The sequence below is a fragment of the Acyrthosiphon pisum genome, chromosome X (genome assembly GCF_005508785.2).
Source record: "Acyrthosiphon pisum isolate AL4f chromosome X, pea_aphid_22Mar2018_4r6ur, whole genome shotgun sequence".
Taxonomy (NCBI): domain Eukaryota; kingdom Metazoa; phylum Arthropoda; class Insecta; order Hemiptera; family Aphididae; genus Acyrthosiphon; species Acyrthosiphon pisum.
Window position 1 is genome coordinate 1,732,110 of NC_042493.1, and position 16,035 is coordinate 1,748,144.

The 16,035-nt window shown below is 32.5% G+C and overlaps 1 protein-coding gene across 2 annotated transcripts in view; it reads right to left on the minus strand.

Annotated features, from left to right (window-relative positions):
- LOC100162552 (filamin-A) overlaps positions 1-16,035 on the minus strand; it is a 142,003-nt gene that overhangs the window by 59,337 nt on the left and 66,631 nt on the right. Inside the window, exons 6-21 of one of the 2 annotated variants that reach the window (XM_008180618.3) lie at positions 15,854-15,981; positions 15,598-15,736; positions 15,296-15,536; positions 15,025-15,225; positions 14,805-14,942; positions 13,266-13,523; positions 11,756-11,946; positions 11,571-11,678; positions 10,716-10,823; positions 10,446-10,608; positions 8,166-8,390; positions 6,311-6,892; positions 4,674-4,847; positions 3,799-3,963; positions 2,296-2,468; positions 727-892 (exon numbers count right to left, since the gene is read on the minus strand). In XM_008180618.3, the coding sequence (XP_008178840.1) occupies positions 727-892; positions 2,296-2,468; positions 3,799-3,963; positions 4,674-4,847; positions 6,311-6,892; positions 8,166-8,390; positions 10,446-10,608; positions 10,716-10,823; positions 11,571-11,678; positions 11,756-11,946; positions 13,266-13,523; positions 14,805-14,942; positions 15,025-15,225; positions 15,296-15,536; positions 15,598-15,736; positions 15,854-15,981 (3,160 nt within the window). The remainder of the gene's footprint in view (positions 1-726; positions 893-2,295; positions 2,469-3,798; positions 3,964-4,673; positions 4,848-6,310; positions 6,893-8,165; positions 8,391-10,445; positions 10,609-10,715; positions 10,824-11,570; positions 11,679-11,755; positions 11,947-13,265; positions 13,524-14,804; positions 14,943-15,024; positions 15,226-15,295; positions 15,537-15,597; positions 15,737-15,853; positions 15,982-16,035) is intronic. The other variant, XM_008180619.3, reaches the window with a different exon arrangement.

The following is a 16,035-nucleotide window of genomic DNA, read 5'->3' on the forward strand; positions in this document are numbered from 1 at the left end:
GAGCATATTTTTTATTTTTTTTATTTTTTTGAATATAATCAATACTAAAAATTTATAAATTTATAAAATATAAAATATTTATTCTCGTCAAGAATTTGCTAAAATTGAAAAAGTACTCCAACCGATGCAAAGTAAACTTGTTTACCAATACAAACATCTTTACATTTTTTAAATCGAACCACTAGAAGTACCTTAATTTTTGTCAGTGCGACGGCTATTCCACGTCCATATATTGGTTTTGAATATTTCGTTATAGACATTATATGACTTGTGCATGTTCGTGCGTGCGACCACAAACCAGATAAGAAATAACAATGTATTGTAAATTGATGCGGTCTGTGGGTGATGGTAGGGGAGTATACACGCACTAATGATCATTTACTACACACACTAAGACGATCAGTAATCGCAGAAACGAAATAATTGCCTAAACACAACTCCTTAAAAATGACACATTTGCAGGGGCCTTAATGCATATAGATAGGTACAACTGTTTAACTAAAAACATTATTTAAATATCCAACTATAAACGGCAACAACTAACAAAAACCAAGGCTAGAAGCATTGTCTTTAGTCAACACTTGCAGCTAAATTATAGTCATCAATAATAACCAAATTTCTGTGGTGTCAACATTCATTGTATTCACACATTGTATTCTCAACGACCGTTTAAAACAATCTTTAACATAATACGTTTAAAAAAATAAACAATCCAAGCCTTTTTACCTTTGTCGTTTCCCATTTTCACGTCTACGTGTCCTTTAGCAGACTTCGAAGCGTCCACTTTGAACGTGATGGGCGTGTTGGCCCTGATATATTTTGGATTGATGCCTGGCCCGCTCACCTTGATGTCATTTACGGTTGCAGGGCGATCAGGACGATCGACTTGGACCTGTAATTCAACAGATTTTTGTTTTATTAGGTATTATAATATTATTATTTATTTTAATCGTAAACGCAGGCTGGAGTCAAATTTACAGTTAATATAATAATAGGTATAGGTGGGTACTGCGGTATTTATAGCTCACATAATATACTTCAATTAACATAGATATTTGTTAAGAAAGATGAGTTGTGTATTTACTGGAAGGGTCCATGGGTCCAGATCTACCCCCCCCCCCCCCAATTGGCCCCCAAAAATACCTATCCAAATATCTAATATATTTATAAATATATATGCTTTAGCGGAACCAACCACTTAAATGTGTTTGAAAAAATAGCTGGACCCCCTCCATAAAATATTACTAAATAAGCCACTGAGAAAGAGTGATTTAATGAAAAGAATAAGTACCGAAGGTAGTACAATAAAATATTAAAAGTATGTATAACCCACAGATATAAAATACTAGATAGCTAACTTGTCTACATTTGGGTAATCGATGTTGAAGTTAGCCACCATATTATGCGTGTGGTTCAATGTTTACATAAATATCTTATCAATACTGTATGATAACATGATATTATTCGCACAGAATAAAGTTTTTTTATAAAATATTAAAAAAATATAAAAAATATATATTTCTATTGCAATTGTTTTTAATGACAACACATAATATTATCCTTATTCAATATTCCATCGTCAGATATAAAAGTATTTCGACCATCAGATTGTTATCATGTCGTATTAATAAGACAATATTATGTAAACATTGACCTACACGCATATGGTGGACAACTTCAATGTTCGATGTCTTGTTAGCTATCTAGTATTTTATATCTGTGGTATAATCTCATTATAGCATCGTGATAAAGTTTTCAAAAGCATAAATAATTTATACGAAATCGAGTGCAACAGCCAATAAGTAAGTATAATAAAATAATAATATACAGAATGGACATCGCAGTATAGCAACTTTACGTGGACAAATATGCGGATTAAGGAGATACTCAACGGTAAACTCGGTGAGAGAATAAAATATTGATATATCAGCGTCAGGTATGTTATCTATTTGATATCACGTTGTATTATCATACATTATTTTATATTCAGAGTTTTTGATTACACCAGAGCGAGAACAGCATTGAGTACAAATTCGAGGAATTCATCTTAACATTCCAGTCACCTGAGGTCAGCTCGAAAAAGTCTATAGCTGACACGTCATTACGCAACAATATGTAGGTACATACCTACGTATAGGTAGGTAGCTAAAAAGTTTTTTATCGTCAGGAAATGTCTAGTGGTTTGGTCAACGTAAGACTCACGCCGTTTAAATGGAGATCAAAATGGTTCAAATAATGACTATAACGTCAGTTTGTATTCTATGATATAACTAGTTACGATAATTTGAATAATACCTTAAACGGTGATCCGGGAATGTGTGTTTCAGCAAACTGAATGCTCACATCGTAAACACCAGATTCTGTAGGCGTGTATTCGATCGTACACGAACCATCGCGATTGTCAACGCACGTCATTTTCGCCTCAGAAGGTCCTTCGATGGCCAAACCTAAGCTACCAGTGCCAGCTCCTGTAAAATTACAAAAATGTTGTGTAAAAGTTTGAAAATATTGTTTTTTAACGATCGATTTTTCAACGGTTTGTTCGGCATGTTCGGTAAAGTTGATATGGAAATCAAGTCCTCAATGTTTAAATGTCTTTATTTTTATGTGTATTTTATTAATAATTTATATTTTTTAAAAGTTATGTAATTGAATAAAAAGTGTATTAAGATAAAATATACACAAGTACACAACTATATAGTGACAATGTTAATTACACATTCTAAAAGAATTATAAATAATACATTTTATTTTTTTCTGTATTTGTTCATTGAAACGACCTCAATAGGTCTTTATCAATGCTTATCACAAGTGGGTAGTAGAGAGATCATGTGATCTATTTAGCTATGTATATATCACTATATGCATGATACTACCCCCTTCTCCAAGAGGAGACATGTGCGGTCTTCACTCCCAGTGGCCAGTGGGGTGGGACCTATAGTTGGAAACCAGATGACGCAATAGGACGACAGCACGGGAAATCGGTGATAATAATTAATACATACAAATAGGAAGTAAAATAAAATTCAAATGAAAGGACAAATGCGTTTATATTATACCTAATGCGTGGAGAGTATAACTTATAGTTATACTTATAATTTATATTATAATTTGTACTTAAATAAAACACCACCAAAAAATATAAATTGAAATAATTAGGTAATATGTTTACATTTCAAAAAAAGGAAATTTCTTAATAACGATGATTTTATGAAATGTTTGTCACTATATAGAATGTAATTATTGGTAAGATTTACCAGTAGGAAGGTATTTGCTATTATTTAGGTTACGGTAATGTCGTATTGAATTATAGTATAATAATACTATCATACTAAGATGACAATATCGTCTAATTTATATTTTAATGTAACATTATATTGAGACAATTTAAAATTTTAAAGTAAACAATATTTTGGAAATAATGACATATTATTAACATGATATCTTTTCTTCAAGTTAAAGCATAACAAATAGTTTAAATATTATGCTTGAAAAACTAAAAAATAATTATTGGTAAAATATTAAGAAATAGATCAGTCAATATTTTCTCCAAGATAGCATATTCTTAATATATTCTTAATCGTATATGACGTGTTTGAGCTCTAAAATATACATATTAGGCATTTTCTATATAATTTCGGTATTACACAACAACCAACAGCGGTAATGACATAATGTGACCATCGAGTCATACATTTTTAATTTGTATTTAAATATATTTTGATAATCTAAATTAAAATTAAAATTGTAAAAACTATATTAAGATTTCCGATAAAAGCCCTTAGAGACGTCCTATACCTTTTGTTTCGACGGTGAAAGTGTTGACTTTGTGGATAATTCCATGGCTCACACCCGGTCCAAAAGCTCTGCACTTGCTCGCGTCAGTTCCTCGTCTCACGTTCACAGAAAACGGTGAACCGACTATGGGGACGCCGTCGTAATAAATGTCGATGGTATGTGGTCCTATAAAATCGATAAATAATGTAATAAACATATGATACCGGTATGATACTCAAGTATTTCAAGAACTATTAACATTTATAAAAATATTTTTTTTTACATGCCTAATTTAAAGTCGTTCAAAATATTTTTCGAAGAGAAAATTCCTTAATAATTATATCGTTATCAATTTTTATTTTTTTTAATGACAACGTGTTTTAATTCCTTATTTCAAAATAGAATATTTTTCGGAATACGATAAATTAAACTTTTGTACGAATAGTTTATGAGTTATAATTATTTAAAGTTTAGAAGAGTGGAGTGGTAGAAGTGTACCCTGAAAAATGTGGTCCACTAATCCGCTCATCTAAACTTTAAATAATTATGATTAGGAAGTAATATACACTGATACCTAAGTAATAAACTAGTTTATCAAAATTAGATGTTTATAGATCAAAATACTCCAAATAAAACATTGCTTCAGGATATGAAATTGAAAATGTGTTGTAATTCAAAAGAGTAAAAAATTAAATTAAATTTAAATGTTGACAATAAAAAATGGTAAAAACATAATTGTTTGCCATCGGTTTGTATGCATACAATACAATTAATATTATTAATTTTCGGTAAAATGGGGACCACCCTAAATAACAGACTACTATAAAATAACGCGCCAAGGACACGAATAATTTTATAAATGTTATGGACAGAGGCTATCAAGACGAAAATATTACCTGCTTCGAACGGGGTGTAACTGATTTTATATGTTCCGTCGCTTTGAGGCGTTATGAACGTTTCTGTCCTGGTACCAGATGGATTAGTTACCGTACACGTAACCACCCCTTGGCCGTACTTGGCAACAGCTCGTGAATCCACGGAGAAGTCAGTTGGTGATCCCAATAAAACGCCTAAATTAAATGTAAATAATAATAAATTACTGGCTTTCAAAATCTAACTAAAATCCATCAAAAACGACAGTACTACAAAATCAAACAAAACGTCAAAATCAACTAAAATAATACCATAGATTAACATTTAATTTAAGAAAATCATATAATTTATATTTATGTTATACAATAACACTATATTAAATGGGCCAACGCAATAATTTGTCGCTAATTATTTGTATTTGATTCATTATATAGTAGTGTCGCATGTGGCAGTAGGCGATAAGATACTTATTTCCCAACCCATTCTACCACAATAAATTGACGACACTTATTATAGTTGACTCAAATCCAAATTTAAATAATAAGTGATGAATGATTGCATCTGGGTTACCTATATGTAGTGTGATTATTAATCTATGATAATAATAATAATATGCACTCGTAGTAGTAGTTATATTAAACAGCATGGAAAATAACACACTTAATCAGACAAAATTAACTGCCGAAAGGTCTAATATAGCTGAAAAATTAGTGATCATACTATCACGTATATTTGATCATATTATGCAGCTTATAGGTACATTTGCAATGCAATATAATGTTTATAGTGGCAGTAAAATAAGCAGCAGTAATAGTTTAGTTTGCTAAACAGTTTTCTAGTCTACCTATGCCGTCGATGGGCACCAGCTTAGATATAAGTCCATATAGGTGTGCACACAGGGTGTGAGGGCAGACACTTTTTAGGGTATGCAATAATTTTTATGAACAACATGACACTTTTGAGAAAGAAATAATCTCAAGACCAGGAGTTTATCGGAAATATCATAAACGATTAAATATTGTTGATACGTTTAAATGTTTAATTAACTTTAATTTACCTTATAGTTGTAAATGATCCAAATTATTATAAAATAATGTTTTTGGATAGTTTCAAAAACGCATTGAATTTGTATCATATAATAATACATAATTCGAATTCAAGTCTAGTCGAATTATGAAATTAGATAAGTATATATAATTTTTCATAACAACGCGTCTTATAAAGAAATGTTTTAAACCCACAAAAAAAAAAAATTACAAAAAACCTATTATTTTTAAGGCAAGAGTATTAGCATTTAGAGGCATAATATATTATATTTTTTGAGAGCACATGTCATCAGCCTCATACCTTGCAACTATAGCCTGCGTACGCCTACAGAAAGTAAGTAGGTGTACAACAAATATTATAAACAAATAATTAGAACAAATGGTAATAAACGATTAATAAAGTACTAAAATAAGTGTTAATAATAATAATTGTTTGTTGGTCAGCCTGGCGTATAATTGCTATAGGCAGTTAATTCAGAAAGCCGGTCGAAATCAAAAGTAAAACCGCACAACAAATCACGCGGAACACGTGAACACGCTCGGAATACATCACTGTCACACGGCAACACGCTCGGAACACTTGGTAGCTGCGGCGGCGGGTGGTAGCGGTTTACCATTGGCCAGCAGACCGTTGCCGGACGCCTTGACGTTGTTGGGCGGCCGCGGCGCATCGCCGGCCGCCCGGCCACCGACCAGCGCGTTGAACGGCGACCCAGGAATCGGGTGGTCATCGAATGTGATATTGACGACGTAGTGGCCGGCCTCGACGGGCATGTACGCCACCGAGCACGTGCCGTCCCCGTTATCCCGGCAATTGATGGCCGCCTCGCACGGGCCCTCGACCGTCACGCCCAGGCCTCCCTGGCCAGCGCGTTTCGTGTCGATGGTGAACTCGGCAGGCCGGTTGACCGGGCCACCGGCCAGGCCCGGCCCATGGGCCGTCACCTTGCCCGGGTCGCTGGCCCGCGTGCACGTCATACGGTACGGCCGGCCCGCCTGTTCGCCACCCAGAGTCACGCTCAGTCGGTACTCGCCCACCTCGGTCGGCGTGAAGTTCACCACATAACCGTCGGCGACGGGCACCACGTGCGCCGTCACCGAACCACCGGACGGGCCTGTGATCACCACCGCGAATTCCGCCCTACCGGCTTCCCGCGTCATCACTCGGAACTGCTGCAGACTGTTGACCGGAGCCACTGCGTGGTCCGCCGAGAGCGAATAATAATAATAATATGATAGTAATAATGGTAATAATTCGATATCACGGATCAATTTAGGACTTGGAAGTTGGGCAAGCCTGTTATTGTCTCTTAGTATAAAATTATTAAAATAGTCATAATACCTATTATGCACCTATTATCTTTAGGCGGGCCTGGCAAGATAACTAATTTTCTAACTCGTCAAGTTAATATAGAAAAACGTAAGTTAAGTTTAAATATTAAATCGTTACTTTTATTTTGTATTTTTATTTAGTATTTTAATACTCATGTTTGGTTAAAATGTCTTATGAAGAATTATTTAGGTAGGCATTATATAATTATATATATTTTAATTCCTATTAAAATCCAGAAATATTGAAATCAACTCTTCAACAATCTACAATTTAGTATTTACAATACTTACATAAAACCCCATAAATAATATCTATTCACAATTATTATTTTGGAAGAAAGAAATTAAATATTCTTTAACCCCTGAAATATTTTCAAATACGCTAAAAAACCCTTTTTCTTGTATTTTCTGTGTCGAAGCGCTATTTATTAAAGAGCTAAATTTATTAAGGCAATACATTTCTAGTATCGTCGGATGGTAATATTATGAATATTAGCCGATTATAATAGTTTTTATTTAAGACAGAAAAAGGTGGATTCTTAGGAACTCTATTTAGTTGATTTAAATCACAAAACTATAATAATTACTATTACAATTAAGTATTATTTTTTTAAACATCGATAAAAATGATTGATTTCACTTTTTTGTGTATTATAATAGAAATAATTTTTTTTTTAATTAAAATGTAGGTATGATGCATACACACCTATACCAATTATTTTTAAAACTATCAAATATCTTTTATCACTTTTTTGTCTGTACAAACCCCATCCCGACATAAAAATTATAGATATTATGTTAAAACTTTTTTAAAATATATTTTTGCTGTTATAATATAATATTTCAAGCCCTAATTATAATTTACGTATACTGCAGTTCATTTCTGTCGAATTTGTTCATTTTCCGTCAAACACAAACGTCGATAATCGTACCAAAATTAAAATGATATTATTGACTTGGTATAACAATGGTGGTATAGATACTATAGCCAGGTACCTACTGTACAGCAATTATAGAGTAATAAACGCTAAAATTCTTGGACAGTTTTTAAACAAATTCATCGATACAGATCTCAAAATAATATTACACTTATTGTAATCACTACGACGAGCGTTTAATATTTTTTGAAAAACTTACGCGTTTCGAGACCATCCACTTTGACTTTGGACAAGTCTACCGGAGACTGTACGTTGATCTTGATCGGGCAATCAGGCACCTTGACTCCACCGTAAGTGCAATTCAATTTGTGAACGCCCGAGTTGGTCGGGACGTAGTCAATGAGGAACGAACCGTCTTCGTTATCGTTGACCTGCAATGGCACGTTGACTCCTTTATCGTTTACCAGATTCACGTTCAGCTCACCTGTGAGATACCAATTAACTACCATTATCTAATGTGCATTGACATACATTTATTGACTTACTACTCAAATCTCAAGGTAAGAACTATATCAACTGTGTGTGTATGTTGGTTTTTCACGATTTTTTTAAGTTTTTAAGACTACCCCCACTTGAAATCAACTAAAGACTTTTTCCTCCAAAAATTGATATTATTTATAATTGTTTTCATTATAATTTATAATGCAAATTTGGTATAATATGATACATACTGTACACGTTTCCGAAACATAATATATTATATTCTCGACTTAATACTAAAAATATTGTTTAAGTTAGTGATACTTATACATGAAGATCAGATTTAAATACATTTCATTAAAGATATGATTATTAATCTATTTTTACATTATTTTGAATGAAATTAATATTTAAAAAAATATAAAATATGTAAATGTATCGAAAAAAGAAATTGGCTTGGACATAGGCAGTAGTTAAAAAATATTTAGTAAGTATAATAGTAATTAAAAATTTCAATTTTGAAAAATACTATTAAATAATTTTAATTATAATTTTAAGAACTAAACAAAAACTACTTAATTTTTAAATAGGTTGCATATTAATAATTATATCAAAACCCGTGGTTTTGATTATCATATTATAGTCAATTATAAACTTATTGTTTCTGAGGCCACTATCTTTTAAATCATTAACAAACCGACATACATAATACCTATATTAGGTTAAATTAAAGATTCAAAATAATTGTTTCGAACAAGATTATCAAGTCGATTAGCGATATAATCACCAGGTAGAGTTTGACAATAACGCGATTATTATATAAATTATAATGACTTAGAGACGACATAATTTATTGAGTCATATTTTCAAATATTTATAAAAATAGATTTTTATGAGACCAATGCGAAAAAAGTTTTGCGGGCCAGGGCCGTCGACCTTGATGCAAATGTATAATAAATTATGCGTGAACATAATTATTAATGTTTTATTTTAAAATGTGTTTTCGTATTATTTTTAGTTATCTAACATTGCATCGCAACTGCTCAATAACAATCTGAGGATTACTTATGCTAACCTGCTTGGCACTAAAGTCTCAAATGTGTGTTTCCTGGCTCGAAGTGGTAGAACAAATAACAATAACTACTGATTCCCACAACGTTGTATAATCTTTGTTTTTAATTTTAAAGTAAAGCATATACCATATTATATTATTATACAAACATGTTGCATGTATTTGTCAGTAAAGGTGGATTTTTTTTTATCAATTCCTTAATCGGATACATTATTTCAGAAATTTATTTTTGTTAGTCTCTTTTAATACCTAATCTATAAAATATATAGTACCTATAATATTTGTATTAATTTTAGATAAAATTATTATTAGAAAAAAATCTGAACGTTTATATATGGTTTTTACAACCTAATAAATGATATCATACGTTTCACCTGAAAATTTTCTAGTAAAACGAAAGCACAGTATATATTTTTAAGGGATACATATAAGGCAATTTTATTAATTTTTGAGAGAGATTAAAAGATGTTGTAAAACATTTTTTATGAAAATCGTTAATAGTACTATGTCTGTAACTTTTTTATTAAATTTTCCAGTATGAAAAAATTTAGTAAAAAATATACACATATTTGTATAATATTATAGGTAGGTACTTCAACACTTCCTCAGTTGAAAGTTTGTTATTTATTCGGAATTAATAGTATTTAAAAAAATATTTTGTATGTTAAAAATAAATAACTTATTAATTGATCTATATATTTAATTTCATCTGAGCTTTTTCTTTTATTTTTTTAATATGCGTTGTATTTTATATCATTTAATAAACATCAATGACACTCAAAAATCTCAATCAATGTAATTTTTTGACAATTTGTTTTTAGTCCGTCCAAAATAATAAAAATGTTGAACAAAATATTAAAGAAAACATTAAATAATATTATTAGTCATTATAACAACGCATCAAGAAACGGAGTCCTAGACACATTAATTCATTGTAAAAAAAATAATGCGCCTTATTATATCACAATGATCTGTGCACAAATTTACCGATTCCGGCATCGGAACAATCGATGGTGAAATGATTGGGTTTGTTGGTCTTGACGCCGGATTCGATACCGGGTCCAAATATTTGTACTTTATTCGCGTTCAACGGCTGTGACACGAACACGCGGAACGGACTTTTTGGTACAGCGACGCCTCCATAACTGACCTATATAATATGGAAACAAGACAATAGCGATAGAGTTCTTTTTTTCACGAATATAATATTTTCAGGGTTCAACAGGTGTGCTGTTGTTGTGTTTTTTCATGATTTACCTGTAACGTGTGTTTGCCGATCGACTTCGGGACGTATTTGCAAGAAAATGTACCGTCTTTATTGTCTTTCAACACGGGTTCTACAAAGTTGCCACTCGAATCAATGACCTGTAAAGGCGAAATTTAATTATTTTTTAATCGACATGTTAACAGTTATCTAGTATTTTATTGCTGATTTTTAAACAACGAGGACGACCACTTTGAATATAACACCATCGTACGCTTAAATGTCAAATATTTATGTAAAATATTACAATATTAAAATATTCTTATCAAACTTACAAAGATTATATTTAAAGAGTAACGCGGCGATTACTAAATATCTTATTGAAATGTGCTATTGGCGGACATAAGTTTTAAATATTATTGTCAGTTCGAGCCTTATATTTTTATATCATTAATAAAATGTAAATAAGTATCTACCTACCCACATAATATAGCCGAGAACATAAAAATATGGTTCTGTATATACGAGAAAAAAATTATGCAATCGCAGATCTTATTTATCTATTTTGTACAATAAGTTAAGATTCTTGGAATAAGACCAGCAGCCTGATAATGAGTTAATAGTTTTAACCGACTTACATTTTTTTTAAATATCACTTATAAGTTAAGTTTAAATCAATTAATTAGATTTGATTCAATTTTACTTATTTTGTACATAGGTAATCATTCCTAAAGGTAGCAGTATGAATTTTGTATGACAAATTTGTCAGAAGTATAGGCTAGTAAGTATATTTTAGCGATAGGCCAATTGATAGAAGGGATGCTAAATGAAAACATCATTATACGTCTAGATAATTATCAAAATATAAAAAGGCAAGACAGGCCATTTTTCTCCTATTCTGATGTTACCTTTACGTCAAGTGGAGCTACTCCAGCCTTTTTCGTGTCCACCACGAATTCAGCCGGTTTCCCTTGTATGACACCATTCGGTTGCAGTCCACTGCCGTAACAGTTCACCTAAAAGCATCATTCGTAAGCACATAATTATTTATGATAATTATTAACGATAACCGTTGCGTGAGATATATTCTTACCTTGTCGGGATAGATATCCGAACTGGGCACAACGTTGGCCATGTAGGGTGACTTAGGTATGTCCTCGTTATCACATAATATATGCACGGCATACTCTCCTGGCGCCATAGGATAGTACCTGACGTCCGCTGATCCGTCGCCGTTGTCGTGGCAATCGATTTTCGCCTTTGATGGCCCTTCGATACTGAATCCTGTAAACGTAACGGTTTTCATTATACAACAAAATATTGATAAAATTATGTCCGAAATAAATTGCCAAATCAATTACTACTTAGTGTATATGTATACATATTTATTAATATTTAATAACAGTACAAAGCTTTGTTCACTGATTATTATTTATTCGGAACCACGATATTTCGATTTCGAGTGTTTAATGATAGTTTATATTCTCTTATTATGTTATTATATTATTATAATAATATGACCTGAAATGATGGCACTAATGACTATTAAACTTAGTCCATTATAACCTAAAAGATTTGTGTCCTGTTCTTTTTATCACGTGTTATTCGGTAATATTTCATAGACTTGGGACTGTAAAATAGACTTTTAGTAAGTTTTTTCTAGAAATATGGTTATTTGCCTATCATAAAAAAATGTGGTGCTAATTTAGTTTACCATCTACAAAACCTCAGTTGCGCTCAGCTCCTCCGATAGTCAGCCTCTGGAAGTTTGGCTTTGATGTTATAATAGTATCCTTGGATGTATCTTTTACAGTTACAAAAATGGTAATCCTGGACCCTATAGTTCGTTGTTTACTTAAGGAGATTCGATAACGTGATTTTCTGTTTTTGTCTAACACACGCGCGACATAGTATTTTAGACTTGTTTTTTGCCAAATATTTCAATTGATCTATTGAAGCGATAAGATTTCTGAAAACAGATTTAAATTTTTCGTCAAGTCTACTTGAAATCGACTTTCCCAAATTTTTTATTTTTTGATTTTAACTTCTCAAAAAATTGAACTAGCAGAATTTTTAAGCACTCTTTTTGAATATGACATTTTTAAGAATTTGGGGGATAAAATCAAAAATGTGGGAAAGTCAATTTCTAGTAGACTTGACGAAAAATTCAAATATATTTTCAGAATTCTTATCGCTTCATTAGATAAATTGGTATGTTTGGCAAAAAACACGTTTAAAATACTATGTCACGCGTGTGTTAGACGAAAACAGAAAATCACGGTATCGCCTTAATCCCCTTAAGTACAATTTACGTTTTCGTATTTGTCTTATACAATCGATAATTTTTATTTTTAAATTTATATTATTATAAAAAATAATTAAAGTCATAAATAAAACGCAAACATCAAAATAAAATATTTGAAAATTATTATATTGGCCGGTACCTATGGATAATATTGTTAAACATGATATGGGACGTTAGCTGATTCTGATAAACATCAAAACCACAAGGCCACTTGCCAAACTTCTCTCAAAAATAAATTAAGTATTTGCGAGAGTGTCGTCCACCACACCTGGCTCACTGCATTATGGTTTTTACTTGCCTAGCGAACCGGTTTCTCCGTTGGTTTCGACAGTGAACATCGCCGGATGCGAAACTACGCCTCCGGTAAGTCCAGGTCCGTAAGCACGAATCAAAGTCTCCTTGAATGGGTTGACGTGCACTTCGAACGGTGCTTTAGGGATTTCCACCCCTCCAAACGTCACCATCACAACGTGCCGGCCGACTTTCCTCGGATAGTACGTTGCTTCATACGTGTGTGCGTCGAGTTTTTTCATGTTTACGGGTTCTTTGACTCCACCTACGCGAAAATAAAACATTTTGCATATTATTAACCACAACCTGTTCGTCTATGTTTATTGTTATAATAATGAGAAGCGAGAAATAAAATAGTGTTTATGTTACGAGTAATTTCCGCACTGCGGGTAAAGTCAACATTGGCCGATTTAGTTCAAAGACAAAATCATTTTGTTTATTTTTTTTCACATAATCCCGGGGTAATTCAAGAATCATAATTGGTGCTTGGGAAATGATGAAATGTGTGTTTTTAAAATATTTACAATTTTTATAGTACATTTTTTAATATCAATAAAATAACATTCAATAATGCGTTTTACTATGAGTTTCGGTATCTGATATTGATAACACCAAACCTATTTTATTTGTTATTTCTTTTAAGGATGAACATAGTAGTAAGTACTATAAATAATGAAATAAAAAATGGTATGTGCGCTAAAGGAAACTTTGAAAAATTATAAAACTCGACGAGGTTTTTAATGCTTTCAATCATTATTATAAATAAATATATAATAAACAAATGTATATTGCTTTAACATATTATAATTTACATTGTGTACCTATATATTACTTTCAATGTCATTATATACTTATATTTTTTTGTTATTAACTTGTCTGTATAACTATTAATTTACTAGTTGTATACATTTTAAATAAATGCTTGATTATATTTATATTCACTATGATTATTTTTATATTTTATTACAATAAATTATCTATTTTTTCTATCGACTCTACACAATAGCTCCTAGTTACAATTATGACAAGGTAGGTACTCGGGAAAGATTATTACTATGTTCGAATTTTGTGGTAGTAAGTGGTGGGAAGGACTGTGATAGAAACTAGAAAGATAATTCTCATGTAAAATTACGTTTCGTATCATTCTGATTATAACGAAATGAACCTAATTTTGTATTATTTTCCATAACGATGTGTTTTGCTAGTATAATATTATATTATTGCAAAAAACTACATATAATAAATTTATCAACAAAAAATAATAATTGGTTGATAAAGAAATCATTAGTAATTGGTAGGAAATGCCTTTTTGTTCTTAATATTATACATATTATGTGGTTTCAGGGTATATTTTTTATATTTTATAAACTTTTTTGGCAATTATAAAAATTGTTTAACCATTTATTTTTTTACGAAATTCCGAGCCCTAGTAATTAATAATTATATATTAACATTTATTTTCCTGGTTAATCTAACCCACAGGTTATGTGGACTATATCCGATAAACGGGGATCGTCGTAACATAAACACTGATAAGGACTTTTACCCGGTCCGATTACGTTCACATCTGGAACGCCTTCGCCTGCTCCCTCGGTGACAATTTTGAACTTGGCTTCATCTTGGACTCTAAGGCCATGCGGTTGTATACCTCGTCCAAAGGCTCTTACGCGTTTAGCGTCAGATGCTGTACAGAAATAATGCCACACACGTGTTTGAATTAAATTGAAAAAACAAAAATATTCCATTGTGGATGTGTTATGCCATACCATTCGATATGCCGACAGCAAATGGGCTTAGTGGCACAGGTTGATTTGCGAAGAAAACATTGACAGAGTGCACTCCCTGGACGACCGGCGTGTAATCGCATATATACACTCCGTTAGGTTCTTTCTTGAGTTTCACCGGTATCGTGTTCTCTCGGCCAGCAGGATCGAGAATTATCACCTCGGGAACACCTTTTCCGGCATCTTAAAAAAATAGAAAAATGGTATTCAGATTTAGTGAATGATCTCCCAAGTAAATAATATACCTAAATACCTTTCGTATGGATTTCGAAATAAGTGGGTCGGTTCGTGAACACGCCTTCGGGCTGTATACCAGGCCCGAAGACATTTACTTTGTTTGGATCACCAGCCGACGCATCCACATTAACGTGATATGGAGATTTCGGAGTCGGTACCCCGGAGAAGTTCACGTGCACTTTATGCGGTCCTTCGACGACCGGTTTGTACGTGGCCGTGTAAGTTTGACTTCGGTCGTTGTTGAAAACCAGATCAACCTAAAAATTGAAAAAAAAAATTTTATTATGAAGAATCACTCTTCGTCGGTGAGGTACTTACCGGTTCAGCTTTTCCTTTGGGGTTTTCCACAGACACGTTGACTGTGCCTTTTCCGGCGGAAAACGTTTCAACGGTGAAATTCGTTTTGGCTCCCACGGCCGGTCCAGAAGGTTCGATTCCGGGACCATAAACGCGAACGCTAAACGAAACATAAACACGATTATTATATTAATATGCAGTCAGAACATGTTGAACTGTTGAGCTAGATACTCAGTTTTACACGATCGAAATATAATAATAGTATTGTATAATATACCGGCTCGGGTTGGTTTTCGATCTAATCGGTGCTCCTTGTTTCAACTTTGCGTTCGGGTACTGAGACAAATAGGTCATCATGGATTGTTCGTCCATGTTGGGGCTGACCAATTCTTCAGGTTTGATGAGCTGAAAACATAGATTATAACGATTAATGATTGTTGCTACGTTCGTCCCAGCACC